Source organism: Heteronotia binoei, chromosome 4 (assembly GCF_032191835.1).
Source record: "Heteronotia binoei isolate CCM8104 ecotype False Entrance Well chromosome 4, APGP_CSIRO_Hbin_v1, whole genome shotgun sequence".
NCBI lineage: Eukaryota > Metazoa > Chordata > Lepidosauria > Squamata > Gekkonidae > Heteronotia > Heteronotia binoei.
In genome coordinates, this window is record NC_083226.1 from 23,954,500 (window position 1) to 23,980,148 (window position 25,649).

A 25,649-nucleotide genomic window follows, 5' to 3' on the forward strand; every position below is an offset into this window, starting at 1 on the left:
CTTATAGTAAGTAACAAGAGGGAGCCACTGATACACTGATTCCATTTGGACATCACAAACTAACTGGAGTTGACTATGAGACATGCAAGCTTTCTTAACTGCCAGACTTGTATGCCCCTATCTTTGTCCCCTACTCTGGTGTTCAGAGACAGAAGATGGAATCCAATTTGCCATGATGCTCCAAGCTTGGCAACGAACCAGGTTTGTGCTTCTCACAAACCAACAACAGTTTGTAAGATCTGACCAGAGCGGCTGTCCCTGGCTGTAACGGACTTCATTTTTAAGAAGCTTAGAAGTGCTGCGCAAACAACTAATGGACTGTGAAAGGTCAATTCTTCACAGGAACAGAGAGCCTTAACTGACAGGCTGCTCCAGGCAATCTGATTGGTTAGAATCAGCTGAGCAGAGAGAGACTTGAGAGCTGCATGCTGAGGTGAGAGTTAGTCAGATTTCTGCCTTGACTGAGTTGAGTCTGATTTCAGGCTTAGGTGAGAGCACACAGATGGAGAACTGAGGGAAAGTTGGCAAGGAAGTTTGGGAAGTATGCAAAAACTAAGAGAGGGACTAGATCTTCTAGTGAAAGGAGAATTTCCCTACTTAGTCAAATAGAGAGTTAGCGCAGAAGAGTGCAGAGATCCCTGGTCTGGGGTGGTTAGAAACAGCCTAGAGACCTTAAAAGTTAGTTAAAAACTCAAGATGAGTACTGATGGCTCAAAAGAAGGAGTTTGGTACCAGAAAGAGTGCACCAGCCTTCTGGAGACCAGAAGTCAGTACTGGAGTTTTTGCAAACACTGGCACAAAGGCCTCTCCTTTTAAAGATTATAAGCATCTGTGAATAACTTAAGAAACTCTCAGCCTGAAATATAAGAGCTAAAGTCTGTGCTGCCCATGTTCTGGTCTTACGTCAGAAATTTCAACATCCAATTTCACCAATCTTTTCCCTCAGTGTTAAATGAAATATTTTATTTTTGAATTTCAAAATACCTTGAACGCCATTTAAGTTTAAGTTAAACGGAGCTCCTGATCCTTCCCTCAATTTCCTGAGCTGAGCCAACAGCCAAAATATTGTACTGTGACAGGGTGGGACAGCCAGAGTTCTTCAGCAAAGAAGAAAACACATTACTAGGGCAGCTCAGTCAGTAAGGGGAAGAAAACAGAAAATCTTGCCTCTGAAGGAGGGATATGGACGGGAAGTGTCATACTGGCAAATAGCTTTATTATATTGTGTCTTACTTTCAGTGACAACAAAGCTATTGGAAGGAACAGTGGCTTGTAGTTTGGTCTTCTGCATTGCCTACTTCCTTTCCTTCACTGCTGAGGCAACAGGGCTGTCCTTTGAAAACAAATCCTCATGGGCTGAGGGAAGTAACTTCTCAGTTCTTTGGAGAATCTGTAAATGTAAACTTCACCGAGACTGGAATTAGGTTGTCGTTGAACATTTGGAAGAAAGCCCCTTAGATCTCAAAATATTTGTTAGCTTGTTCATATAATTGGGCACTTACTAATTAGAGGGTCCCTTCCTTGAACCCTGCCCCCTTCTCCTTCTGTGCCAGATAGTGAAGGGCCAAAGGACAGAGCTGCTGCCAGGCGATCGGGAGAATTTAGCCATCCAGACGCGTGGGGGTCCGGAGAAGCATGAAGTGACAGGCTGGGTATTGGTAAGTACTGGCTCCCTTTCTAACTAAGGCAGTTCTGTATACTTGTGATGGACTGCTAGTTCATTTCAGGGAAGCAGTTGATATAGCAGGTTTGGGGACTAATTAATGACACAGGGATATTTTAATAAATGAAATAAATAAATAAAATTCATACTGGAAGGCAAGTTCCTGCATTTCTTAGTCCACTGGATGTCTACCTGTGAGCTGGTGTACTTTTTTTGTAGCAGGAACTCCTTTACATATTAGGCCACACACCCCTGATGTAGCCAATCCTCCAAAAGCTTACAGTAGGCCCTGTAAGAAGAGCCATGTAAGCTCTTGGAGAATTGGCTACATCAGGGGGGTGTAGCCTAATATGCAAAGGAGTTCCTGCTACAAAAAAAAGCTGTGGCAGCTCATGTCCTTCTAGAAACGTTTGACGTTTCCCTCTCTTTTTTCCCCATTAAGTCACAGCAGACTTGTGGTGACCCCCAAGGGTTTTCAAGGCAAGAGACTTTCAGAGGTGGTTTGCTACTCTGCCTCTGTGTCATGACCCTGGTATTCCTTGGTGGTCTTGCATGCAAACACTGAGCAGGGCCAACCTGATTGAGCTTGCCTGGGCTATCCAAGTCAGGGTTTCTTCCACTGAGCATTATGCAAAGTTGTGGGTGGGAGGAGATAACAAAAAACACCAGATAATCACCAGTTCATTTCAGATCACATCTTACAGAGTTTTTCTTGTCCTGGTTTTGCTTTTGTGTCCATCCGGCACTTCCTGTCTTACATTTTCAGCAGGTTTGATCTTGTTCTAAAACTAAGATAACGATGGCTGCTTGCTCCACTAGAACAAGGTTTGAGTCCTTTAGGACCAACAAAGTTTTATTCAAGGTATATAAGCTTCCGTGTGCACATAGTCTTCTTCAGATACATTGAAATGAAAGTTACTCATACATATAGGCAGAAGGTGAGGAGAAATGAGCCTCAAAGAGCACTCCAATCAAGTTCACAAAATCTCCTCATGATCCCGGGGCCAAAAGAAGCTCGACTGACCACCACTAGAGCTAGAGACTTTTCGATAGGAGCCCCTGCCCTGTGAAATGCCATCCCCGAAAACATCAGGGCCCTGCAGGACTTGCCACAATTCTGCATGGCCTGCAAGACAGAGTTATTTAGGCTGGCATTTAACATCTAATGGGGAGGTGAGCACTATTCCACCATCCCACAACATTGGTATTTGAACTCATCCCAATATAAATGTGAAGCACCAAACAACACCTAACATCATTATTATTACGTGTAGCGCTCAGTAAGAACTAATGTAATGTAATGTAATGTAAAATTTTATTTATATCCCGACCTCCCCCGCCAGAGCAGGCTCAGGGCGGCTTACAACATTTAAAATGAACAATACAATAATAAAACATTAAGAACACATTAAAACCAATCAGTGATTAAAACATTCCTAGACTAACAGTGGCGGTAAGCATTATTAATTTAGCAGTAAACATTGGTACCATCATTAGTGAACGCCTGTTTGAAGAGGGCGGTCTTGCAGGCCCTGCGGAACTGATCTAAGTAACCACGCCATCCTGGACTCTAGGGAATGAAACTGAAAGGATTGTTTTTAAATTGTACAAAATTGTATGAAATGTTTTTAATGATTTTATTGTGATCTTATTTTAGCACTGTGTTGTTTTATTTGTTGTTCGCTGCCCTGAGCCCATCAGGGGAAGGCGGGATACAAACGTAATAAAATAAAATTAGCATGCATCTTAATAAAGGTGTGTAACAGATTGGAATAACAAGCTTAGTTTATACGGTCATCATTTGTTTGGGTTTAATTCCAGGGGAGGACATAATGAAGGAACTAAATATATCAAAATCAGAAATTGATGGGCAGGTGTACCCTTCTTAATTGCAGAATGCTGAGAGTCATTAACTGAGACCCTGCTATAAGGCTCCATCCACCTCCTTTCAAGCATGAAATTGATCAGTGGTCAGTTTTTATGTTTTCCTGTAGTCTCCTCTGATATGTAAGCTTCATTTACCCATGTTAAAAACCTCTGCTTCCTCTGTGCTTCTTCAGTACAAGGAAGTTTCCTTCCCCCATCCTTTTTCTTCCAGGGTATGCGTAGCACAAATAAAACCTTCTGCAGATTATTATACGCCCACATGCGGACATCTGGCTGGGCAAGTTCAGCCAGCGGTGTGTGGGAATAAAACACAATCTTCCCACCCCACCCCACCCCAAATCAATCTCTCTCTGTTGTGAAATTTGCGCAAAGTGACTCCTTCAAAAAAAAAATTCAGTCCCTTATGAAATGAAACACCTTTTTTTTTTTTTTTTGGTAGTATCACTGGCTTGCAAGCCACACTGATTCCACAATCCCTTATTTGGCCTCAGCTTTTGTTAAAGCCAGTGGCACAGTACTGCAGTCCTAAACTCTGCTCATGACCTGAGTTCGATCCCTGGTGGAAGCTGGGTTTTCAGGTAGCTGGCTCGAGGTTGACTCAGCCCTCCATCCTTCCGAGGTCAGTAAAATGAGTACCCAGCTTGCCGGGGGGAAGTGTAGATGACTGGGGAAGGCAATGGCAAACCACCCTGTAAAAAGTCTGCCATGAAAACATTGTGAAAGCAACGTCACCCCAGAGTCGGAAACAACTGGTGCTTGCACAGGGGACCTTTCCTTTCCTTTTCCTTTCTTAAAGATGGGTTCATTTTCATCTTGGTTGAGAAGTCATATATACAACAATCAATTTTCCTATCCTGGTTTGTAGGCTTGCTTTTGTTAGATAGACAGACAGACAGACAGACAATAGGTGTCTATGAAGCTACCTTATGCTGAATCAGACCCTCAGACTGGCAGCAGCTCTCCAAGGTCTCAAGCTGAAGTCTTTCACATCACCTACAACCTGATCTTTTCAGGCTGGAGATAGCAGGGTTCGTATCTGGAGCCTTCTGCATGCCAAGCAGAGTGCTCTACCACTGAGCCATGGCTCCATCCATCTCTCAATGAGCCCCTGGCGAGCTAGAGTGAGCCCTTCTTTTCAAAGCACCAGCAGTCTCTCATTGACGGAAGCTAGCCAGCCAAGTTCAAAGCTGAAGGAGCCTTCCTCTGATGGACAGAAAGTTTCAAACTTGGCTGCTGGAAGTGGTAGGAGAGGAGCCAAGGTTTCTGGCCTAAGCCTGCCAATTCCTTCACAGCCAACATTGCTTCAGTCTGAATTTGTCTTCGCTTAAGAGCACAATCCTCAACCGTATAATTCCAGTTCTTATCAAACGAGTACCAAGTAGCAATAAGCTCCAGACAAAATACAGGGCGTTTTGTTGGCGGTATGTTTCATAACAGTGGTTTTCAAGCTGGTTTACCTGGAGGCCCAGAGACTCTGCTTTAGTTATTTCTTAATAACAAGATTGTTAATTGAGAAGAAACTTTTTTTTAAGGATTGGTTTCCCCCCCACACACACACTACTGTACTTCCTTGAAGAGCACTGTGCAGCCACAGAAGAGCCCTGAGTGCACTCTAAGAATATAAGAGGAGCCATGTTGGATCAGGCCAGTGGCCCATCCAGTCCAACACTCTGTGTCACGCAGTGGCCAAAAAAAACAAGTGCCATCAGGAGGTCCACCAGTGGGGCTAGAAGCCCTCCCACTGTGTCCCCCCCCCCAAACATCAAGAATACAGAGCATCACTGCCCCAGACAGAGAGTTCCAACGATACGCTGTGGCTAATAGCCACTGATAGACCTCTGCTCCAGATGCTTATCCAATCCCCTCTTGAAGCTGTCTATGCTTGTAGCCGCCACCATCTGTGGCAGTGAATTCCATGTGTTAATCACACTTTGGGTGAAGAAGTACTTCCTTTTATCAATTCTAACCTGACTGCTCAGCAATTTCATTGAATGTCCATGAGTTCTCGTATTGTGAGAAAGGGAGAAAAGTACTTCTTTCTCTACCTTCTCTATCCAATGCATAATCTTGTAAACCTCGATCATGTCACCCTGCAGTCGACGTTTCTCCAAGCTAAAGAGCCCCAAGTGTTTTAACCTTTCTTCATAGGGAAAGTGTTCCAACCCTTTAATCATTCTAGTTGCCTTTTTCTACACTTTTCCTAATGCTATAATATCTTTTTTGAGGTGCAGTGACCAGAATTGTACACAGTACTCTGAAGAAGTGTGCTTGCACGCAGCAGCTTATAACTTGAATAAAATGCTGTTAGTCTTAAAGGTGCCACTGGACTCATACTTTTGTTAGAGTACAACATAGTTGGTCCATGACCAACTATGCAGTTCCAAAGACTTCTAGGCACTTCAGAGGGAGCGGCAGATTTTGCTATTCCCCCCCTTCCCCGCCAAAGCCCCCTGAAATTTTGTTCTGGGTAGTCAGTGAACTCTCAGTGTTATGGACATCTCCAATGGAAAGAGGAAATTAGCAGAAATCACCATCTTAAGAAAACGTTAAGTGCCCTTAAGCAATGTTCCCTCTGAGCTGCAGTCTTGTGAGCAAAAATTCTACTTTGTGAGCTCCTGGCATGAAAGTTGTGAGCTACTGCATAAATTAGTGTGCTCTGGGGTCATCCTTCCTGAGCTAAGACAAAAATGTGTGAGTTGGAGTCTAAAAATCTGGGAGCTAGCTCACGCTAACTGAGCTTAGAGGGAACACTGCCCTTAAGTACTCTGAATTGTGGCTGGACGCAGGCCAGTTTTGCATAGGCTGTGAACAGCTTGAGCTATCGAGGTTGGATGCACTGCTTTCATAGAAGAGGCTCCTTGCATACATAAATGTCGTCAAGTTGCAACCGACTTCTGGCGACCCCAGCAAGCGGCTTTCAAGACAAGTGAGAAGCAGAGGTGGCTGGCCATTGCTTTCCCCTGCAGAGCCTTCCTTGGTGGTCTCATGTGCAGGGGGGATTTTGTAGCAGGAACTCTTTTGGTTTATTGACATTCATTACAGAGATCTCATGATCAATGCTTTGCGCCTAAGAGCCATAGGAAAACATGAAGCAGCTGGGCACTGTGAGCTTCTGTACAGAAGCTGCTTCATGTGCTAGTCAAGAACATGTGAAGGCACCATGGCACAGACTGAGGGCTATTTGCTTGTCTACAAAACTATAGACTTCCTCAGAAAAATAACTACAACTCCTACGTGGCAGTGCAGGAATAGAAAGATGGCCATGTACAGTACTCAGTATCAGCCTACTTACTATCTGGGAAGTTTAAGTTCAAGATCACCAATCAAAGGAAAATGCGAAAGAAAAATCAAGGGAAATTTGCTGAGTAAACCTGGGCTGCACACACATTCTCAGCTTAATGGTGGCTTGTTATTGCTCTTCTAAATAGTTCACGTGCTTTCCTATGAGAAAGACTGGAGGGCATGAATAGAGTGAAAAAGAGGGCAATCCAGTTGTACTCATAATAAGCCCAACAAAACTCACTCTCTGTGTAGCGAGGCAAAAAGCTCATACCTTCAATAAAATGTTGCTAGCCTTAAAAGTGCTTTCTTTGTATCTCTCCCTATGCTGGGGACTGGGCATAGGAAGCTGGAGCTCTTTCCTTCCTTCCCCAGGGGTTGAGAGGGAGGAGCTTCAACCACTAAAAGGAAGAGAGGCTCGGCTCAGTAGCTCTGCAGGATGGTTGGCAAATTTAATCAACACAGAGCTATAGAGCCAAGCTCCTCATTGGCTGACGCTCCTACAAAAATGAAGCCAAGTCATTTAGAAAAAGGTTAAATAACAGTGGAGCTAGAATGCATCCCTGCTTGACCCCCACATTTATTGGAATTTTGGGGGTTAGAGTCCCATTACAAGACCATCTAACCTGGCATGCTGTTATGGTGTAGCTTTTTGATCAGAAATAACAGTCTCCTATCTATCTCAAGGGCTATGAGTTTTTTCCAGAGTAATTCTCTTGAGACAGAATCAAACACACCCTTAACATCCAGAAAGGCCGCAAATAGCTTAGAGCCCTGTGCTTTTTTATATTTACTGACAAGATGATCAAGAATTATGCAGTGGTCTAAAGTAGATTTCCAATGAGAGAACCCAACTTGTTTTGGACCCAAAATTTGGCATTCTGTCAATTGTGCTCTGAGTTTGTTAGCCAAATGTCCTGCATAGAGTTTCCCAGCGATTGGTAGGAGACTGATAGGCCTATAATTGCCTGCTTTGCTGACTGACTTATGGCAACCAGACAAAGCAAGCAAGGGAGAATGAAGCAGACAATAGCAAGTTGCAGGAGGGCCTGATTGGAACCCTCTGGGGGCCAGATCTGGCCCACGGGCCATATGTTTGACACCCCTTTATTAGAGCAGCAGTATGTGAGTGTTAAGAGAGGCAGGCATGCACTGCAGAAGCCAGAAGGAGCATCAATCGGGAAGCAGTTCCTGGAAACTCAGTAGGATGATAGAAAAATGGAAATGTCATCTGAGAATCAGCTTCTAGGGAAATTGGGGCTAGCTTATCTAAAGGCAGCTCACTGCTATAAATTGGGTTGAATAAAGGTTAGGGATAATGAGAAACACCGTTTGCTAACCATGGTTGTGTTTGGTAGATATCCCCTTTGAACAAAGACGACAGCGGAGAATACGAGTGCCACGCATCGAATTCTCAGGGAGAAGCAACAGCGTCGGCGAGAATTACTGTGGTTAATTCCTTGCAGGAAATACCCACTGTGAAAGGTAGGCGGGTGGTGCGTTCACACTGCTTTGTGTTAGGGCTGGTACAAAGAGGAATGGAATAGAGACACCAAAGGGGTGTGTTTGGCTGCTGTATAGTGGCCAAACTTGGCACGGTTCAACTTTAAAGTTTTGGACAAGACTTTAGAAGATGTTTGCTAGGGCTTAAGTGGACATTTCAAAACTCAGGCGCTTGTAAACGGACAACATCCATAATGGACCACAAGGCTGAGGAGACGAGAGAAGTGGGAATGACTTCCGAGGTCTGTCTCTTCACACCCTGTGTTTGGAGCCATCTCCTTTCTTCCTTGGCCAAGTAACTCAATGAGAAGGAGAAGGAAGCTGGTAGCCTCAGCACCATCTGTCAAATACAGCCTTGATGACTGCAGTCTGGCAGGAGATTGCCACAGACTTCCCCAGGGCTTTTTTGTAGCAGGAACTCCTTTGCATATTAGGCCACACACCCCTGATGTAACCAGTCCTCCAAAAGCTTACAGGGCTCTTAGTACAGGGCCTACTGTAAGCTCCAGGAGGATTGGCTACATCAGAGGTGTGTGGCCTAATATGCAAAGAGGTTCCCGCTACAAAAAAAAGCCCTGGACTTCCCCAAAAGAAGAGGAATGCAAGAATATTGATTTGCGTAAGATTCAGTATTGCTTGGTAGGCGCCCCAGGTAGAGAAGATCTATATAGGGGCTATGAAGCTGTAGGTCTTTGATTTACTACTCACAGGTGTAGAAAAGAGCAAGTGTCCAGTAGCACCTTAAAAGGCTTTAAAAATGTGTGCAAATTTTTTGTCTGTAAGGTGCTACTGGACGTTTGGGCTTTTCTGCAGCTACAGACGGATTAACATGGCTACCCATCTCGATCTACTAACAAGCAGAGCTTTTTTTGTAGCAGGGACTCCTTTGCATATTAGGCCACACCCCCTGATGTAGCCAATCCTCCAAGAGCTTACAGTAGGCCCTGTAAGAAGAGCTGTGTAAGCTCTTGGAGGATTAGCCACATGAGGGGTGTGTGGCCTAATATGCAAAGGAGTTCCTGCTACCCAAAAAGCCCTACTGACAAGTGTGGGAGGGTTTGAGAGTTAATCATTTTTATATCTTCCAAGAAACACAAAGTTAACTAGTCCTTGGGCTTCTCTAGAGTACGTTTCAATGAAAAACATGGCTGGTATTAAGAGACCTCCTGAATTTCTGAAATTGTGCCATCTTCTGTTGCAGGTGGCGAGGCCGAGCTATGAAAAGCAAACAATCTCTGTCGTGTGCAGAGAGGGAAGATGCTCTCATCTACATCAGCTTCGGCTAGTCTTCCAGAAGTCTACAGCTTCCGTTCTTTACTGCTCCTCTGTGACCAGTTATTCTTCTTCCATAATTTTTGCTAAGGTGCCAACAGTGGGAAAGGGGTCTATTGTGGGGGATCAAGGGTAATTCTTGGGACCAGTATTTCCATGGGGATTTCCCACACTAATGAAGAACAGTGCCACGGTTCAAATATGCACATTATTCAGTGCCGTTCTGGTTACAAATATGGCAATACCCTTCAAGATCAGCCCCCCCCCCACAAGGCCAAGTGTCCTTCCTTGTGTAGGTTTAATAGTGTCCTAAGAGGCAGACAAGTAAGGAAATATTATTGCCTGCAAAGGTCTTCTTAGGTGATGGTTCACAACTTGCTGTGGCCTTTTTGTTTTTTGCTCTCTCCACGTATTCCGCTGTCCCACCCCACATTCCAGTCAAAGTACTGCCTTTTCTATTAACTTTGGTGAGAGTCCTGCCAGACTGAGCTCGGCATTCCTCAGGACTTCGGAAGGCCTAGTCAAGATACACTTCGTGTAATGCCGTATCTCCCTGCATTGTGCTATCTTATCTCAGTTTGCATATTTCAGTAGCAAAGAGATTCCACGCTAGTTCAGGGTCAGAACGCCCTCGTTATGGCTCTGGCCTTTCAGCAGTCCCCCGACTTAGTTCACTTCAGCTGCTGTATCAGCTGTTGTCTAAACAGTGAGTTCTATCCAGACTGAATTGGCAGTTTGTACCATTCCTTTCAGAGCCCCGTGGCGCAGAGTGGTAAAGCTGCAGTACTGCAGTCAGAGCCCTCTGCTCACGACCTGAGTTCGATCCCAGTGGAAGCAGGTTCAGGTAGCCAGCTCCAGGTTGACTCAGCCTTCTATCCTTCTGAGGTTGGTAAAATGAGTACCCAGCTTGCTGGGGGGAAAGTGTAGATGACTGGGGAAGGCAATGGCAAACCACCCCATAAAAAGTCTGCCGTGAAAACGTTGTGAAAGCAACCTCACCCGAGTCGAAAATGACTGGTGCTTGCACAGGGGACTACCTTTACCTTTTTTACCAGGGGTGACCAGTGGTAGCTCTCCAGATGTTTTTTTTGCTACAACTCCCATCAGCCCCAGCCAGCATGGCCAATAGCTGGGGCTGATGGGAGTTATAGGCAAAAAACATCTGGAGAGCTACTGTTGGCCACCTGTTTTTACCATTCCTTTCATCCAACTGCAACCCACCCCCCCCCCATATAATTTCTCAGGGTCCAGGTCACCCAGGAGCAGTATTTTGTGGAATTCAGTGGGGTGTTTTGGGATTGGGAAGCAGGACAGTTCTGGTATGCTGATGGATAATTTAGTCTGCTTAAACTCACTTTGTTTACCTTATCAAAAAGAATAGGAGTGTCTTAAATTCATATATAAATTACAAGTATGCACAATTAAAAAAATTTTGGTTATGATATTTTTAGGGGTGGTTGTCTTCTTTTTGGGTAAATGCAGTATATGCTAATGGGGAAGGCCATGGCAAACCACCCCATAAAAATTCTGCCCTGAAAACGTTGTGAAAGCAACGTCACCCCAGAGTCAGAAATGACTGTTTGCTTGCACAGGGTACTACCTTTACCTTTTAGTATATGCTAAAGATGGGAATTCTTATCTGGGCTCTCAGTACATCAGAAAGGAAAGTGGGGATTGTAAGAAGATTCAGGTGGAGTAAAGTGGGATATAAAAACCTGCTCTTTCTATAAAGGATGAACTGACAGGGATGTATTTTTTATAGCGAAGATTCACAAAGCAAAAATATATGTAGTAACTGGAGATCTATATGTACTGTATATGCAATAAACAAACTATTCACATGTGGTGCATATAGGTCTAACAAGGATATAGGTTACATGCCTATCTGTTACATACCTTTGTGGCCCAGATCCAAGAGCGCTTGTATTCCTAAATGTCCTTACTCTGGGCTATGGAGGCCTGTCAGTAGATGTGCAAGGCCAGGTTCAGCACTCCTGTGTTTGTCAGACTTTATCCCCATACTAGCCTCTCACCATAGTGCCCTGCAACTACCACACACCCCGGAATGTGTAAGGTCTCTTCAATGTTATATAGCACTCTTGTGATATATAATTGCACTGGATGCCTGCGGTCTCCAAGCACTTGAAAGAGTTCGGGATGGATGAGGAACTTAGGTTACGTAATTATGTTAAGAACATAAGAGAAGCCATGTTGGATCAGGCCAGTAACCCATCCACTCCAGCACACTCTGTGTCACACAGTGACCAAAACCCAGGTGCCATGAGGAAGTCCATCAGCAGGGCCAGAACTCCTCCCATTGTTGCTCCCCAAGAATACAAACCATCACTGCCTCAGACATAGTGTTCCATCTGCATCTTGCAGCTAATAGCCACTGATGGACCTTTGCTCCATGTATTTATCCAGTCTCCTCTTGAAGCTGTAAATGCTTGTAATTTCTAATGGTGGGACAGACTTTGTTGTATGAAAGGACACCTTTCCATCAGAACACTGTCCACTCAGGACTTAAAAACTTATCAATGGACTACTGAGCTTATCAATGGACTACTGATTTATTGACATCTGATTTATTGACATCCATTGCAGAAATCTCATGGTTAATGCTTTGCCAGGGGAAAACAAATATGTTTATTCAGATGGGAAGATACTTTTTTTTTAAAAAAAGGTGATTCCTATTCGCATGGACCAAAAGTGGCACAAGATTTGGGAATATTGATCTAATGTTAGCAAGAGACATATCAGAGGGTTGCTGGGATAATGTAGCCATGCCAGATGACTTTTAAGGTGAAATTGGCGGGGGCCGCCTTGCATTTCAGGGACACCATTGGTTTTGCCTCTTAATTTTCTTGACATGGCTTTAGTTTCTGTGTTTGTAGGAGTAAGGATATGGACAGAGCCCTAGGGATGTTTTAAGAAAGAAAATGCCCACCAGAGATGTAATAAGGCTGAAAGGCCTGGGGAAATCTGTCTCCAGAGATTGTAAACCAGTGGTATCCACTAGGACAGGAGTGTCAAATGTGCTGCTTGAGGGCTGAATCAGTCCCCTAGAGGGTTCCTATCAGGCCCATGAGCAACTCACTGTCATCTGCTTCCTTCTCTCCCTCTTGCTTCCTTCTGTGTCACTTGCTTTGCCAGGCTTGCTTAATTGCACAAGAGCTACAGAGCAAGACCTCTATTTTCTCCATTGGCTGGCCAGCACACAAAGCAACTCATGTACAAAAGCTCACAGTGACCACCCATTTCATGTTTTCCCCTGGCAAAGCATTAACCATGAGATTTCTGCAATGGATGTCAATAAATCAAAAATAGGTTTGCAACTTACAGGCACACACCTGAACAGCGTACTCAAGACTGCTACATCACAGACATTGTCTCCAGATTTTGATTCAGTAATTCAGAGCAAGAGGTGTCAGTTATCAGAAACTGTTAAATAAACAAAATATTGCAAGAGTGCCAATCTTTTAAACATATTTTAAGGTGTTTTTTTTAAAAAAATCTGTGTTTGTGTCCTTTATAAAGTTTTTCATTTAATTTTATTTGATTTATATCCCGCCCTTCCCACCGAGGCGGCTCAGGGCGGCTTTTATCTCCACTACCTGGCATTATATTTTATGACACACATGGCCCAGCCCAACAAGGTCTTATTTATGTCAGATCTGGCCCTCATAAGAAATGAGTTTGTAGGCTCTTGCACCAGGAGGTTCTTTAATGAGATGAGACAGCTTTCCAAAAAGAAGAGAATGGCAAGGCTTTTGATGCCAGGCACGACAGATCAGACACAGAGATGAAAGAGTGGCCATCAACATTCTGTCTGGACTAGAGCACAGTCACCCCAGGAGGACCTGGTGCCATTTTTTAACCTGCGTTCAATAGAAAGAAGCAGAGTTGTTTCCCCTTTGCAGTGTTTCCTTTTGGGGATGGGAAATGAATATAAAAATGAAGGGTAGCAGGGTGGTTTGCAGAGACAGAAAAAGGGCAGAGAGAGCCATAAAGGATTGGGAATCATAACCAAGATGACATCAGAGAGCTGCTATAACACCCCACCTCATGGATACTGTATTGGGGTGGAAAGGGCTGCCAAGTCGCATTTGACTTATGGCCATCCTGTAGGGTCTTCAAGACAAGAGATGAACAGAGGTGGTTTGCCATTGTCTGCTTCTTTACAAAAACCCTGGACTTCCTTGGTGGTCTCCTATCTAAGTACTAATCAGGGCTGACCCAACTTTGCTTCTGAGATCTGGCTAGTATGAACAATTTAGGTCCAAGAATGATACTATGGGTGAGAGCCAGTTTGGTGTAGTGGTTAAATGTGTTGACTCTTATCTGGGAGAACTGGGTTTGATTCCCCACTCCTCCACCTGCAGCTGCTGGAATGGGCCATGGGTCAGCCATAGCTGTGGCAGAGTTGTCCTTGAAAGGGCAGCTTCTGCGAGAGCTCTCTCAGCCCTACCTACCTCACAGCGTGTCTGCCGTTTGGGGTGGGGGAGAAGGTAAAAGGAGATTTTGACTGCTCTGAGATTCAGCGTATAGGCGGGATATAAATCCAATTTCTTCTTCTACACTAAATAATGAGTTTTGTAACTGGATTTTTGCTATGCTTACACAGTAAAAATCCAGTTGCAAAAAATGTTTAATTTAGTGTAGTGGGAATGCACCCTATATTAAGCCTGGGTAAATTACTAATAACCTCGTGAGTTGAAGTACAGTGCTGTGGCCTTCCTTGGTTTGAGAATCCACTGGGTCAACACTGATTCTCAGGAACTGTCCCCAAGACCCCTTTCCCACACAAATTTGACAGGCAACTATCTGACCGAACAGTTGTTTATTTGTATTTACAAAAACATAAAAACCAGTTTGAGACCCTCAAGCCACAAAGAATTGTCATGATTTTCAGTGAACACGCACATCTCAGAACCACCACAAAGGTAAAAGTCACAGCAGCTAACCGGAGGAGGAACTTCCAAAGGCTACATGCTCATCATCCGAGGTGCGATGCTCATCGACATCAATTCCTGGAAGAGGAGCTTGCAAGCGTATGGCATTCTCACCAGAGAAATCTGAAAAGGGGGAGATATTTTGTTAAAAGTATCCGTAAAAAGAAAAGCATTGCAACAGAATGCTAAGAGCAGTCACTGACAATCCTATCCAGTACTTCTAAATGAAATACTACCTTGAACCTGTATAGAGTGTTTAAAGTTTCACCTTCGCTTTAGTAACACCCTTATAAAGTTAGTGGTGCCATTAAGTCACAGCTAGCTTATGGTGACCCCGCAGAGTTGTCCAAGCGAGAGACACACAGAGGTGGTTTGTCATTGCTTGCCTCCAGGTATTCCTTGGAGGTACCATCCAAGTACTAACTTAGGGCTAACCCTGCTTAGCTTCTGTGAGCTGACAAGATTGGGATATTCAAGTCAGGGCCTTATAAAGGTACGTCAGCCATATTCCCCCTCCCAGACTGCAGATGAGAGAAGTCACGATCCTACTCCGAGAAGTGACATCAGACATTTTGGACCTCATAACTCATGCTCTGCTTTGTTCGACGTGACATCTGCATTCTAGCAAATGTATCATGGAATAAACTTTCACAGGCTGCAGCATACTTCATTGGATGCATAAAGCTGAAGAGGCGTCTGCGAACAGCACAGCCAAGAGCCCCTGTGCATTTTGTGGCCTTTGGGCTCCAGGTTTTCATTGGGCCTTCCACCAGAGGATACTGTTTTCTATGTCCGCTGAAGATTCCAGCTGGAAAACCAGACCGTGACAAAAAGACGAATCCTCTAGAAGCAATACAGTAGGATAAACGCTAACAATTACCAGGGCTTTTTTGGTAAAAGACCAGCAGGAACTTATTTGCATATTAGGCCACACCTCCTGATGCCAAGCCAGCTGGAACTGTGTTCCTGAGCATTCCTGCTCAAAAAACAAAAGCCCTGACAATTACTATACATGCGTATAGTGAACACTTAATGCATACACAGGAATATTACATAACGCTGCAACAATTCACCATCCTACAGCTAGAGAAGCAGTCTCCAAAAACAGTCCCAAGCACTCCAAAACAATATTATAATCCAACGTCCCTTTTTTATTAAGTGTTTGCTGCCTTCTCTGGACTTGGAGACTTGTCTCCCAAAGTTGAGATGCAGGAACCTTGAGCTCAACGATCATTTCATCTCTGTCAAGAGCCGTGGCTCATCCTGCTATATACAGCCTCTTTAAAAATGTTTACATTCATTTCAAAACTGAACAGGATGAAGCCTTCACTGTTTTCAAATACTGTACTGCACGTTCTTCTAATCGGAGATACATTGGATTATAATATTGCTTTGGAGTGCTTGGGACTTTTTTGAGACTATTTCTCTCTACCTGTAGGATGGTGTTGCTGCATTACGCAATATTCCTGTGTGTGTGTGTTAAGTGTGTTCACTATATATGTAGTAATTGTTAATGTTTATTCTGCTTCATGTACCGCTGGAGGAGTCCGTCTTTTCGTCACGGTCTGGTTCTCTAGCCGGCTTTGTGCTGCACGGAGCGTGTTTCCCTGTGATTGGCGTGCCTCGCCAAGGATTCTAGCCGATGGAAAGCTTATACTGTGAATGAGTTCATCCCTAACAGACCACGGGATTGTTACCAAACTAAACAGTCTGCTCTTCAGGATTCTTTGTGCAAAAAATGTACAAACACTTTGCTGTGCTGTTCTGAAAGAAGGAAAGGTCCCCTGTGCAAGCACCAGTCGTTTCCGGCTCTGGGGTGACATTGCTTTCACAAAGTTTTCATGGCAGACTTTTTATGGAGTGGTTTGCCATTGCCTTCCCCAGTCATCTACACTGGGTACTCATTTGACTGACCTTGGAAGGATGGAAGGCTGAGTCAACCTCAAGCTGGCTACCTGAAAACCCAGCTTTTGCCGGGGATTGAACTCAGGTCATGAGCAGAGCTTAGAACTGCAGTACTGCAGCTTTAACACTGCGCCACTGTGCTGTTTGAAACCCAACTTCAAAATGATGCCAGTACTTTTCTTTCGACATACCTGAGTCTTATTCCGGCAGCCCCGACACTCATAGGTGTGTGTCCTTGTGTTTGCGATGGCCATCAGACCACATAAGTTGCACACGTGAACCTGATAGGGGTCTGAAGCTTCAAATAATCTTTCCCTTAGGAACTGTGCTGCACCGTGAGCAATCTGACAGTCACGCTCCATCTCCCCAAAACGAAGGCCACCATCACTGTGAGAGAAAAATATATATACATTTCCACATTTTTCTGAGCTGGCAGCTACTGATCAGGCTGATTTCCACCCCCACTCCCAATATAAGCAAAAAACCCCGGAGCAGAATCTGAGTTGTACACAATAATACTTCGAGGAAAAAACACAGTGAAGGCCATTTTCAGGTCATACGCTAGACACAACTTTAGTCTCCTTTGTGCTATTTGTGCTATCTGTGAAGTTGCTGGTGCAGGATAGAATGCCAAAGAAAAATCTCTGAAATATAGTTTTATGATCAAATTATAACTATATACACATGCCATGATTTCATGGAAGAATAGAAAAGCCACAACCTGGCTTCTTAAGAATGGTACTTTTTTATTTTTAAAGCAAAGATTCTAGACTTTATGAATATATGCTTGAAAGTTTTCATGGCAAAAGATCATGACCCAGAGAGGCTGGAGTAAAATTTCTAGTGATGGCGGATCAGTCTTCAGGGTTTATGCGGTTCCTTCTCTTTCCTTATGTACAGCTAAAGCAGACTGAATTCTACAACACAGTCAAAATTGCCCAACCAAGTATGCTAAACAGATATATGCTATGAACCTGCATGATTTATTCAAGTTATAAAAAATGGCTTTTGATATCCCATTTGTTTAAATGTGGCACAGAATACTTGGGGGCATGTAACTGTAAATAGGCACACTGGTTTAAATACACATAAACACACTTTCAATAGCCAAGGGGAAGAAACGGACACAAAATAGTCAACCGACTTGTAAGGCTCCCTTGAATGGAACTTTTCTACAGCCGTGCAAACAGTAGTCATCCTCCTTGCACATGCTTCTGTCATGGGTCCTTTTCAGCATCTTGACAGAAAGAACCAACCAACCAACGAACCTCACTTTTTCTGTCAACAAAAGCTTCTATATCTGATCCCCTGAAAAAGATTCTGGCTCACCTCAGGTGAGCGGCTACAGAGAACAAGCCATTTCATTTTGAGACTCTTCCGTTTAGATTGCTAGTTGCCCCATTCTGGGTTAGTGGGATAGAAATTTTTTTAAAAAATAAGATCCCTAACTTGAATACTGAGCACTGCCGAAAAGCACCTGAGCCGGCATCTATTCTTACCGAGATCGACCTTCCATAGGCTGCCTGTTAAGGATCTGAATCGGCCCTCTTGCTCGAGAATGGATTTTATCGTCCACCATGTGTTTGAGCCGCTGGTAGTAAGTCGGGCCAATGAAGATTTGTGATGTGATTTTGCGACCAGTGAAGCCATTGTACAAAACCTGTAGGGAAAAAGAGGGTCAGCAAAACCTTGTAGAGCCATGCCCAACACGGAGAACAAACAACCTGGGCTCGTAACCTGCCACTGGGAACATGATGTACCTCATTTCCTCTCAGATGATAACCGTAGTCAGAGAGCAAATTGGAAATCTTCTGCACGTTGACGGCGTCGTTGAAAGGCGTGGCATCACCTATTTCTCCCTTGTTTGCAGATACCTAGACGGAAAAAGGTTTCATGAATGACAAATGTTTGCAAAATGTACCTTGGGGAAAAAATCTGTAACATTTGCTATAACGACAGCCTATACATCCACTAGTGGAGGAGAGCTAGTGAGAGCCAGAGTGCTGCAATGGCTTGAGTGCTGCATTAGGATCTGGAAGACCCAGGTGTGAATCCCCATTTTGCCATGGAAGCTTTCTGGGTGGCCATGAGCCAGTCGCATATACTGAGCCAAACCTACCTCACAGGGTTGTGAGACTAACATAGAAAAGGTGAATGATGGAAGCACCTTTGGGTCCCTGCTAAGGAGAAGGGTGCGGTATAATGAAGTGCATTAACTTGTAGGCCTCTCCTGCTTCCTCCTCCCATTGCAGCCTGCAAAGCCTCTCAAGATTTGCTCCTAGAGGGGTGGGCCAACAAAGGGAATAAAGTGTGTGTGGGGGTCTGCAGTGGAAAAAGAAAGAAGTAGAAAATCACCACCCCTACCAGCAATGGAAGAGCCTGTCCATCATTGGGAAAGGGGTAGGTTTCAAGCCACTACCAGGAACTCAAGCCTGGCTCACGCATGCAAGAGAATGAGATGATGAAAAGAGCTGTACCAATCCAGGCCACAGGGCATGGAGTCTTGCTTGGAAGGTCACTTTGCCTATAAAAGCCTCCATCCAAAATGAAAACCAGGACAGCAGAGACAGAAATCACTTTCCCCCTCTGCTAGTTGAGCGGGTTTTCCAGATGTGTTTTTCTAGCCAGTTTTTAGGACAGATGCATTCCAAACTGTGGTCTTCCACAAACAGCCGCACCCACTGCTGCATAATGCCTGGTGGGTTGCTGTGCTGGTCTGCAGCAGAAGAGCAAGATTCGAGTCCAGGAGTTTTCCCGGGGTAAAAGCTTTCAAGAGACAAAGCTCCTTTCATCAGGTATTGCTTGCCTTAGACCAAGGGAACCCTGGCTATCAAAAGCTTATTCCCTGGAAATCTTTTAAGTCCCATTCTCATATGCTTGCATGAACTAGGCAGTAGAAGAGTTTCAAATACAATTACAATGCAGTGGACAGTGCTGGATCTGGACTCAAACCCCTGTCCAGGCATGAAATGCACTGGGGGACTGTAGGCCAAGCACTCACACGTTCAGCCTAACCCACCACGCAGGCAGATTCCTAAGAATTCCTTTCTCTGACCAGCTATGTGACTGTAAATCCAGCGACTTGGGACACTATTTGGCATCTTTTTAATAGATTGTATTAAGGCTAATTTGGCTTGTGATAATTACAATCTGTATCCAAAAAATTGGGTTCTGCCACAAAGCAAAAGGTTGTAGCAAGATTATTAGCAGACACTGATCCAAATGCGACTCTGGCAACTGCAAAATTTTTGTCTATAGCACTTAATGCTATCATTTCCTAATGTAAAATTTTGTATTTATGTTTTCCATACTGTATATCTATGTTCTCTATACTGGTTGTATATTAATATAATCCTTTTGTACACTTACAACTTGTTGGTCTTCAAGCATTAATAAATGACGGAGGTACTCAAGAAGTTCTCCATACAAGTAGCCACATGTCCTTACCTTACCTTGCAGACACTCAATCAAGTGACCAATGGTCATACGCGAAGGGATGGCGTGGGGGTTGATGATGATATCAGGGGTGATACCCTCACAGGTGAATGGCATGTCCTAAAGACAAGAAAGGAAGAGCGAGGTGTGTTTTCCCACTTTCAAAGTAATCTTGATTGCAGTAATTTCTTGAAACTGTTTGAACTGCTTTCCTTCATATTTAACTTCTCAAATTGATTACCACGATACGTTCTAGACGTGACTGCCCTTGAAGCCTATCCGATGCATCAAGGTTACTAAGAATTTTTCTGCCCAGTTCTTAAAACAGGGATTGGCTGCAAAAAATGTATTAAACCAATTCTTTTATACACCCTCCCCCATCACAGTGGCTTCCTGTGCATCTCTTGGTCCAAAGGAAAATGCCCATTGGCCACCTCCACTGCCATCAAAGGAACAAGGTGCAGTGTACCAGCAAGGCAGTCCCTTTCCATAGGAATATCTCAGTCCTGAGGCTTTCAAGGAGGTTGTACTCCAGGATGGGTGGTATTGAGGTGGGCCCTTATCAGCAGTGGTGCCAATTATGGAAAATGCTCCCCGGAGAAGCCCGTCAAGTGGCCTGGAGGTTCACATATGCCAGTATCATTCAGACCAGTTTTCTGAGATTAAGCCAGGGCTGGAGTTTTGAAAGCTACTGTCACTGTTTTTATAAAAATGATACAAAAATATCTCTCCCCTTAAGACGGGGTGGCCAAACTGTGGTTCGGGAGCCACATATGACTCTTTCACACATATTGTGCGGCTCTCAAAGCCCCCATTGCCCCACTGGCTGTCTTGGAGTAGGCATTTGTCTCTTTAAATCACTTCTCCAAGCCAAGCTAGCTGGTAGTTTGGAGAATGCATTTAAAGTTGCTTTCTTTCCACCTCTCCCTATTTGCTTTCCTCTCTCCGTCTTGCGGCTCTCAAACATCTGATGGTCACGTCTTGTGTCTCTCAGAAATCTAATGTTCATATTTTGCGGCTCTCAGACATCTGACGTTTATTCTATGCGGCTCTTAAGTTAAGCAAGTTTGGCCACCCCTGCCTTAAGACGTTAGAAAGGCAATTGATGCATTCTAAATGGGAAGGTTGGTAACTTGTTTCTAACATGCTTTTGTTAGAAGTTCTTCATAGCGCTAAGTTCTCTTACCTCTTGCCTATACTGGATACCGCAGGTACCTTTCTGACCGTGTCTACTGGCAAATTTGTCTCCGATCTGGGGGATTCTCACAGAACGCACCTGGAGGCAAAAGCAGACATTGGTCAGCTCCTCAAGCCATTCCGGAGCATGGGTGTTATTGCCGTCAGCCAGCAGCACTTACCCGAATTTTGCAAAACTTGTATCCCTCCTGGTTCAAGGTGACCATGACCTGATCTACGATCCCGGTCTCGCTAGTCCGCAGGAAAGTACTGCAGTCTCTCTTGGTGTAACGACGATTGGTGCCCTCCAGCTCATCTTCGTTCTCGGGTAGGGTCACCGTCTTGCCGATGATGACATCGTCTCCAGACACGCGTACGCCAGGCGCGATCAAGCCGTCATCTTCCAGTTTGTCATAGATGGCGTGCCGCATCCCTGGAAAACAGAAATGGGTTGGAAGATTAGATCAGGCAGACATAAGCCACCAAGCTGGAGACAGCCCACCTAGCCAGTCCAAGCAGCCCAACAAGAGGTTGATAAAACTTCTCTGAATTCATTTTGGGGACTGCTGAAATGTACACTGGGTCGGGCTACATATAACTGCAAGTCCGACAACTTGTGTAAGTCTGATCTAGTCTCTTTAATTAAGTCAGCACGGTGGTTCTCAAAGTTGGTACTATCTGGGATGTTTCCTTATAGCAGCTGTGCGGCATAGCACATAAAAGGCTTTGAATTCGAACTTCGCTTCCGCGTTTTTGTCCCTGATTTAACCACATCATGGTACAGGACAGACCCATTCGCACATGTGGGTGTTTTGCAGTCACTTCTGCTGCAGCCCCTTGCACTGCTGGAGAGGCAGGCTGCTGATCAGTTTCCAGGCCTAAACAATGTGCACTTTCCCCCAGCAGATAAGAACACGGAGGAGTCAGGGAATTATTACTGAGTAGCTACCCATCAGCTCAGGCTTCAAAAGTTGGTGGTAGGTAGTACCTTTGGGGCATTTTTAGATCAGACAGAAAGAAGACTGAGATGGAGAGAAACTTTTCTCCCTCTTGCATAATCCTAGAATTCAGGGTCACTCTGTGAACCACAGATGGTCATTCTCACTAAGTAGAGCTACATATCCACGGTATTCCAATGTATTTCTCTTTTAGAATAGTGTATCAGAATAATGATTTTTGTATTAACATACTCAAATAAGGGATATTGGCTGTTTATTTCATTATATATACACTAAACCCACTTTCACAATATTTTAATGTATTCTTTTTTTTCCTAACGGGAAACGAGAATTATATTTATAATGTACGTTACATGTTAAAAAATAAATTAGGTGGACAGGAACATCACTAGGAAAAACAAGTCCTTTGTTTAATCCAGACTTGTAAGCCATACCATACCAAACCTTTAATGGCATAATAGATTCAGATAAAAATACACAGAATATGAAAATTTAAATACTGGAGATAAAATCAAAATAAAACCGAGCTTACAGATGCATTCAAACATGGTCAGAATTAAATTTAAGGATGTCAGCCAGAAATTTTGCCGCAGCCTCACTAACCACCCCCTCAGTATCACTCAATACATAATAACAGGGTGGCAGAATAGACAAATCTGGAGAAAAAGAAAGCTTGCCAAATAAATCTTTACGGAGGTTATGGTATAAAGAACAATCAAGCAATATATGCTGGATTGAGTCAGGAGTATTCGCTCCACAGGAGCAAAGTCTGTCGGCTAAAGGGACAGACCTGTAAGCAACAGAGCAATTAACAGGCAGCTTTTATTACCTTTTATTGGTTTCCTACACAAATGCTATCCAGGTCAAATGTTCTTTCAATTTGTTCATTTCACTATTTTGCCACTGGATTCTAACTTTGTACCACTTTGCATTTTTAACCACTGCCCACCAGCTATATCTAGCTCCGCTCACTGCACCCCATTCCATTGTCTGATGAACGTCTGAAGTGCAGCTTTCATGTATCAGGTTTCATCTTAGCCTGCATGGATGCTAGCCTGCTAGATTTACTTCAGGGAGCCATCATGTGCAAGGGGAAGGACTATCTTGGAAAAGTCTTAGGTAAAACTGTGTGTATTTTCCAGCTTGGTGGTGAATGTTGTGCAGAGAGACTCCATCCCCACAGAAGTAGACTATGAAACCAGACAGGGAGTTTATTCCATCTGTTTGCAGCTGGCAAGGTATGTGACAGACTTGTCAAAGGTAGATATATATAGTAGTATGTATATAGTAGATATATGTATGCACTTCATACATGCATACAAAAGCTTACATTCTGAATAAAACTTTGTTGGTCTTAAAGGTGTTACTGGACTCCTACTTTGTTCTATTGCTTCAGACCCACACAGCTGCCCACCTGGATCAAGGGTCACTCTATGAAACACATTAGCTGGAGATTCAGGATAGATATCGAGATGGATATTTGTCTTGGGGAACTCATTGCAACAAGATGCTCTGCCAGTTTGGATGGACATCAAAAGCAGGCATGCAGACAGCATGCAGGTCTATCTGTGGCTATTAGCCATGCTAGACGAACGAGATCCTTGAGTTGTTGTCAGGTACTCCTGAGAAATCAAAAGAGCTGCTGTCTGTCGGGCCCTGCTCGTGGGCCCCCTGTGGCACCCAACCGGCCACTGTTGCAGACAGAATGCTGGAAAGGATGGAGCATTCATCTGATCTAGTGTGGCCTCTTGCATGTGCTGCCTATCCTTACCTTGACAAGTTTCCCGTGTTGGCTTCTCAAACACTTCTTCCTGATCAAAACCCTTTTTCGACTCTTGTTCTTTGTAGGAACGATAGAAGACAGATCTAAAGGGGGGGGGGAGTGAAAACAGCCATCAACTACAAATTCCACACTGCTCTTCCCATCGGGTGGTAAAGATCAAAAAAGGAGAATGCAAGGCTGGCATTTCAGTGAGCTGAATGGAGTGCAGAAGTCAGCAACTGGAGGCCCCTCTCCTGTAGTGCCAAGAGGCCAAAAAAGGGTGATGAAAATAGCATTTATAGCAACTCAGTTTAGAGGAGACAGCGGTACTGGCCTGCCGTCTCTGCCTTCTTGACTAGCCAAAGGGCTCCAGAGGCATATAAGAAACGCCCCCCTTTGCAAGTTTAGGTCATAGCAGAGGTGCTGCTCTCCAACTAAGAATCAGGAAGGCCAACTGCACAAACCTCACAGCACTTGTGCAGACAAGGCACGCTGCCCACAATGCTGCCAGTCATGTCCATGCAATTGCAGCTTTGCCACAATGTCATTCTCCCCTCCAATGCCTGGTCACACACACAGAACACGAAGACTAAATGCTTAAGCAATGGATTATGAAGGAAAGGCGACAGCAATTCCCTTCACCTGTTTTTTCTGTTCTCACGTGCCCCGCATCAGAGGGTTTCCAGCTCTGCCCCTGAGATCCCCAGATGAGACAGGAGTTCTCTGGCAAGATCAGCAATGACGGGCAGTTTCTTTGGCCAAGAAAGCCAGATTGACCTTCATGGCTGATCTGTGCAGTGGCAGGGAAGCACTGGGAATGCTTTAAGGCAGCGATACTCAATGGTCCAATGGTCTGAATGTGCCACCTGTGGCTCTTCTGAGGTCCATTTCCCAATGTGGTACACCCATGTTACGTTTCAGGAAAGCGGACAAGACCCTTGCCTGCTGGGTCATCTTGACTGACAGGTGGTTCCCACCTTGAAACAGCTGCCGCCAAAGGAACAGGTAAGCTGGAAACATCCTTTAGAGGTAGGCCTCATGCCAGGAATGGAAGCAAGTACCACTGTTTTAAGGGGTACTCTCAGGTTACAGTAAGCACTAAGCAGGACTCACCAAGAGCCCCAGATGTCCTTCTGGGACACTGAGGATTTCCTAGCATGTCCCACAAGCCTCCAAGGCACAGCAGCGCAGGAAATAACCTGCTGATTCTAACGGTGACAAAATGAACTCACAGAAGATCATGGCACTTGGTGAGCCCCACCTGAAAAAGCCTCTGTCGACCGCAGAACGATTCATGATGACCGAATCCTCCTGATTATACCCGGTATATGAAGCGATGGCCACAATGGAGTTGATGCCTGAAAGAGATTGAGGAATGTGTGTCACCCATCATGCATCCTGTGTCCCCCTCTGCCTTGGCGTTGCTCTCGTCAATGTTTACTTGGCATTTCTGCACTGCCAGATGTTCTGTACTGAAATGAACATTTTCCTAACATGCACCCAGAGACACCTGGTGGAGGAACACGGTAGTGTCACTGGGAAGCAGAAACTCCCAATTCTTCTTAAAAACTGAAGTTTGCTTTCTGCTACTCCAGTGCTCCTTCCGCCCGTTTTTTCATACAGCCCTACTGGCCACCAGTGTTCCCTCTAAGCTGAGTTAGCGGGAGCCAGCTCACATACCTTTGGCCTCCAGCTCATACATTTTTGTCTTAGCTCAAGAAGGATGACCCCAGAGCGCACTCATTGATGCAGGAGCTCACAACTTTCATGCCAGCAGCTCACAAAGTAGAATTTTTGCTCACAAGACTCTGCAGCTTAGAGGGAACATTGCTTGCCACTCACAGTCCACTTGGAAC

At 44.5% G+C, this 25,649-nt stretch overlaps 2 protein-coding genes across 2 annotated transcripts in view; one reads left to right on the plus strand and one right to left on the minus strand.

The window, feature by feature from the left end:
* The window catches only part of IGFBP7 (insulin like growth factor binding protein 7), a 28,407-nt gene extending 18,687 nt beyond the window's left edge, over nucleotides 1–9,720 (plus strand). The window contains exons 3-5 of the mRNA XM_060236358.1: nucleotides 1,554–1,658; nucleotides 8,188–8,314; nucleotides 9,534–9,720. Of these exons, the coding sequence (XP_060092341.1) occupies nucleotides 1,554–1,658; nucleotides 8,188–8,314; nucleotides 9,534–9,553 (252 nt within the window). The 3' untranslated portion in view covers nucleotides 9,554–9,720. The remainder of the gene's footprint in view (nucleotides 1–1,553; nucleotides 1,659–8,187; nucleotides 8,315–9,533) is intronic.
* Nucleotides 9,721–14,429: 4,709 nt separating this feature from the next.
* Nucleotides 14,430–25,649, minus strand: part of POLR2B (RNA polymerase II subunit B) — a 32,908-nt gene continuing 21,688 nt past the window's right edge. Inside the window, exons 17-25 of the mRNA XM_060236934.1 lie at nucleotides 25,055–25,151; nucleotides 23,803–23,897; nucleotides 21,255–21,505; nucleotides 21,083–21,172; nucleotides 19,909–20,016; nucleotides 18,222–18,335; nucleotides 17,961–18,121; nucleotides 16,653–16,848; nucleotides 14,430–14,679 (exon numbers count right to left, since the gene is read on the minus strand). Of these exons, the coding sequence (XP_060092917.1) occupies nucleotides 14,590–14,679; nucleotides 16,653–16,848; nucleotides 17,961–18,121; nucleotides 18,222–18,335; nucleotides 19,909–20,016; nucleotides 21,083–21,172; nucleotides 21,255–21,505; nucleotides 23,803–23,897; nucleotides 25,055–25,151 (1,202 nt within the window). The 3' untranslated portion in view covers nucleotides 14,430–14,589. The remainder of the gene's footprint in view (nucleotides 14,680–16,652; nucleotides 16,849–17,960; nucleotides 18,122–18,221; nucleotides 18,336–19,908; nucleotides 20,017–21,082; nucleotides 21,173–21,254; nucleotides 21,506–23,802; nucleotides 23,898–25,054; nucleotides 25,152–25,649) is intronic.